Here is a 3,535-nt window from a genome sequence, read left to right on the forward strand (position 1 = left end):
AAGAACTGCATTACTAGCACCAGAAACATGGGCAACTTCCATTTCTTTCTGCTTTGCATTCTTGCCTTAAATTTTGTTCTTGATTCTGTACACAAGAGTGTTGCCTTTCAAAGTGATGATACAACAACTACACAAATCAGCAACCATTTCAATGTTGTTGAAGTCAGCTCTTTGCTGCCAACCTCTACATGCAACCCTTCTTCTAAACAAGGTTGGTTCATTCCTTCTTGTTTCTTACTTCATCAAACGAAATTGAAGTGAAGTGAATGTTCCTTCTCAGTTGATGATATTTTATCATGAATTTGTATTATTGTAATGTATTGTTTATTACTCTCTATCAGATTTCTTATTTGGTTTGAACTATGTAGTGTCATCGGAAGAAGAGGAGTCTCTGGAACTAGTCCACAACTATGGACCCTGCTCCCCAAAGAACCATGGAAAAGCAAATGCTCCATCCATGCTTGAAATCCTTGAAAGAGACCAAAAAAGAGCGAGCTTGATGGTGTCGAGGCAGAGCTATGGAAAGAACCAGGTTCAACTCAAATGGCAAGATGGTACATATGCTATAAATGTGGGGATAGGAACACCTAAAAGGATGTTCACATTCAACATTGACACCGGTAGTGATCTCTTATGGATTCAATGTCTACCCTGCAAGCTGGGAAAGCCAAATCATGATTGTTACCAGCCAAAACGTCCACTTTTTGATCCATCAAAATCTTCAACCTACACCAAAATTACTTGTCCCTCACACACATGCAGTTTGACCAATACTACTTTAGGTAATTGTGTGATCAAAATGAATTTATTACATTTCAAGATTCCAAAATATTGACGGCATCATGTTTAGGAATCTGCATCATTACTCTTTCTGAATTTCATGAATTCTGCAGGGTACACACAATGCATTTCCTCATCATGCACGTATCTGGGAGCTTACTTAGACGGATCTTTGATCTTCGGATACATGGCTAAAGAAACATTATTTGTTGGCTCCAAAACCTTCAAGGGGATCATGTTTGGGTGCAACGAAGTCACCTTTAATGCCACCCTTGACAAGACTGATGGCATAATTGGGCTTGGCCAAGGATTCTTATCCTTTGTAGAACAAACTTCCAATACATATAACAAAGTGTTTTCATATTGTCTCCCCTCAAAACCAAACCGTGTTGGTTTTCTCAGATTTGGTAAGACTAAACAAGTTTCGAAATCCTTAAAGTTCACAAAGCTAGGAAGAGATAATGCCATTGAACTCACTGGGATAAAAGTTGGTAGCACCACTATTCCCATAACTGTTAAGAAGGATACTGCATTCATTGATTCTGGTACTGTCATTACAAGGTTACCTTCCAAGGATTACATTAAGTTGCGAGAAGCATATCGAAAAGCCATGACCGGTTATAGATTTGTGGGAGCAATTTCTGTTGCCGATACATGTTACAACATTGACGGTCACAAGAAGCTTAAACTTCCAAAAATGAGCTTCTTGTTTGAAGATGGACTTGTTTTGAATATACCACCCAGTGGAGTAGTTATACCTTACAACTCCACTGTTGTTTGTTTCCCATTTGCAGCAACTCCAGAAACTCCCGGAGGCGAAGATTTTGTACTTCTTGGAAACTACCAGCAGAAAACACTAGAGGTAGTGTATGATGTTGCAGGAGGAAAACTTGGGTTTGGCCATGGTGGTTGCAAATAGTAATATTGCAAAAGGTAGCCACAAAGTTTGGCTTAAAAAATTGTCTAAGTCTGGGATCAGAGGTTTTCTAGCAGTCAGATCATAGAATGTACTGCATATAAAACATCTTTTACCTTCCTTGATATCAGAATAAGATTCAGATCGTAATAAGAGTCCTTATTAGATCAGAAAACAATGATACTGACAAATTTCATTGAGATTTCACAAGTAACACTATACTTGGATACCACCTAGCAAAATCAAAAGGTCGAACGTTTTAAACGTAAGATCCACTTTGTACTCGTCAACAAAATATTCAATGTTCTGAATCTCTTCTAGCTTTATAATGCTGATCTCCACATAAAGCAGGTTGCTTGTTTGATAATCTATGACACCATGTATCATATAAATTCAAAGGGCAACTCACCTCAGAATAAATAACTAAAAGGAATGAACAACATTTTGCACAATATTCTTTTATATAATATAATACATCATAAGATACAATTGTGAACCAACAAATTTTTCATGTCACCCAAGACACTCAACTGTAAGAGAATACTAGAGTAGAGGAGCATAGTGTTATAATCAGAATACTTCCTAGGGTATATTGTAAAGAGGTAAAAAAGTTATTTCAGAGATTTTAATTGACAAAAACTTAGTTCACGCAGGATGAGTGGCTAATTGTTTGCCTCCCTCAGCATATTTAAGATGGCAAGGAACAAGTTCAGAATGTCGAGATAGAGAGTGACTGAAGCCCCAATGTACTCATCATAAGTGAAGCGTTTGATCAGGTTGTCAGTGTCGTATATAATGTAACCAGAGAAAATCATAGCACCAATTCCACCATAAATAGCATGAGCTGCTGGTCCAAATGGGAAGAACATCTGCGCCAAAGGACAAGGAGTCTTAAGTAACATGCAAGTCAACAAGAACCCAATACTAGAATGCTAAACTAACTAATTGGAGATTTATAAAACCACATAAAAAAAGACTACTGAGTACTCCATCCATCCGGCCATTCCATAATGATGGTTGTTTTGACTTTTTTGGTAAATTGACAAAACAATCCATCTAGATACAATTGTGTACAAATGCATTGGTTTATGAATGTAACTAAAAAATCAAAATGATCATCAATGTGGAACAGAAGGATTAATTACTATAACTCAATGAAAAAGGGGATGGATTCTATTCTAACCTGCATCATGCCAACGAGAAACAGGGTAAAGAGACTAGTGAATAAAAATGGGCCAAGGAAGCTAAAATCCTTGCCCTTCTTGGAAGCCCAAAAGGTATAGCCAGTGAGTGAGGAAACCACAGCAGAGGTCAAAATCAAAGCCTCAAGCACAATTTTTCCTGCAATAATTTCCATTAAGACATGACAAAAATCAGATAAACCATAACAGCAACAACCTGCAGTGCTGCCGCAAGTTTTGCTAAGTAAACAAAATTGAAGTCCATGAAAGGATCAGATATCCTTCAAAGAATACATCTATAATTACTAAGCTTGGAAATAGCTACTCCAAGATTAGCTGATATCTCACATCAATCTAGCAAGTGTTAACCGTAAATGCAACTAGAACCAGATCAGAAAATACTATATCAGTCTCTATAGAAATTAAATTATGACAACCAAGCTTTTTTATTTAATATGATAATCAACAGTTCTCTCAAGCTAGCAGAATGGAACTTTAATAGAATAATATAATACTTGCTAGTGAAACCAAAACCTGAAAAATAGAGAATATTATAGCAAATTAACATGTTTAGATAGAGATCTAACACGCTATGAAAATAGGAATAAATAAAGGCATTTCATTATGTGAACTAATAACTTACCAAGGAGTATGCAGA

General features: G+C 36.5%; 2 protein-coding genes and 1 long non-coding RNA gene across 5 annotated transcripts in view; 2 read left to right on the forward strand and 1 right to left on the reverse strand.

Moving 5' to 3' along the window:
* On the forward strand, positions 7-2,007 carry LOC107638553 (aspartyl protease family protein At5g10770-like). 2 transcript variants are annotated; one of them, XM_016341889.2, is made up of 4 exons: positions 7-211; positions 369-782; positions 894-1,723; positions 1,797-2,007. In XM_016341889.2, exons 1-3 carry the CDS (start codon positions 28-30, stop codon positions 1,697-1,699), a joined length of 1,404 nt encoding a protein of 467 aa, XP_016197375.1. In that variant the 5' UTR covers positions 7-27; the 3' UTR covers positions 1,700-1,723; positions 1,797-2,007. The 2 variants fall into 2 exon arrangements, with proteins under 2 accessions (XP_016197375.1, XP_016197374.1); XM_016341888.2 differs by having other exon boundaries at positions 894-1,910.
* LOC107638555 (BI1-like protein) overlaps positions 2,130-3,535 on the reverse strand; it is an 8,615-nt gene continuing 7,209 nt past the window's right edge. The window contains exons 6-7 of one of the 2 annotated variants that reach the window (XM_016341890.2): positions 2,880-3,037; positions 2,139-2,565 (exon numbers count right to left, since the gene is read on the reverse strand). In XM_016341890.2, the coding sequence (XP_016197376.1) occupies positions 2,359-2,565; positions 2,880-3,037 (365 nt within the window). In that variant the 3' untranslated portion in view covers positions 2,139-2,358. Of the gene's footprint in view, positions 2,566-2,879; positions 3,038-3,535 lie in introns of both variants that reach the window. The other variant, XM_016341891.2, reaches the window with a different exon arrangement.
* LOC110270858 overlaps positions 3,016-3,535 on the forward strand; it is a 2,779-nt gene continuing 2,259 nt past the window's right edge. The window contains exon 1 of the long non-coding RNA XR_002360538.1: positions 3,016-3,121. This is a non-coding gene — a long non-coding RNA (uncharacterized LOC110270858). The remainder of the gene's footprint in view (positions 3,122-3,535) is intronic.

The sequence above is a fragment of the Arachis ipaensis genome, chromosome B04, assembly GCF_000816755.2.
Source record: "Arachis ipaensis cultivar K30076 chromosome B04, Araip1.1, whole genome shotgun sequence".
Lineage (NCBI taxonomy): Eukaryota > Viridiplantae > Streptophyta > Magnoliopsida > Fabales > Fabaceae > Arachis > Arachis ipaensis.

Bases quoted from the DNA above. Each gene is read 5' to 3' on its own strand.
- LOC107638553 (XM_016341889.2), top strand. From the start codon at position 28: ATGGGCAACTTCCATTTCTTTCTGCTTTGCATTCTTGCCTTAAATTTT. The intron at 212-368 runs GTTGGTTCATTC...TGAACTATGTAG, and splicing joins CAACCCTTCTTCTAAACAAG to TGTCATCGGAAGAAGAGGAG. The intron at 783-893 runs GTAATTGTGTGA...TGAATTCTGCAG, and splicing joins TTTGACCAATACTACTTTAG to GGTACACACAATGCATTTCC.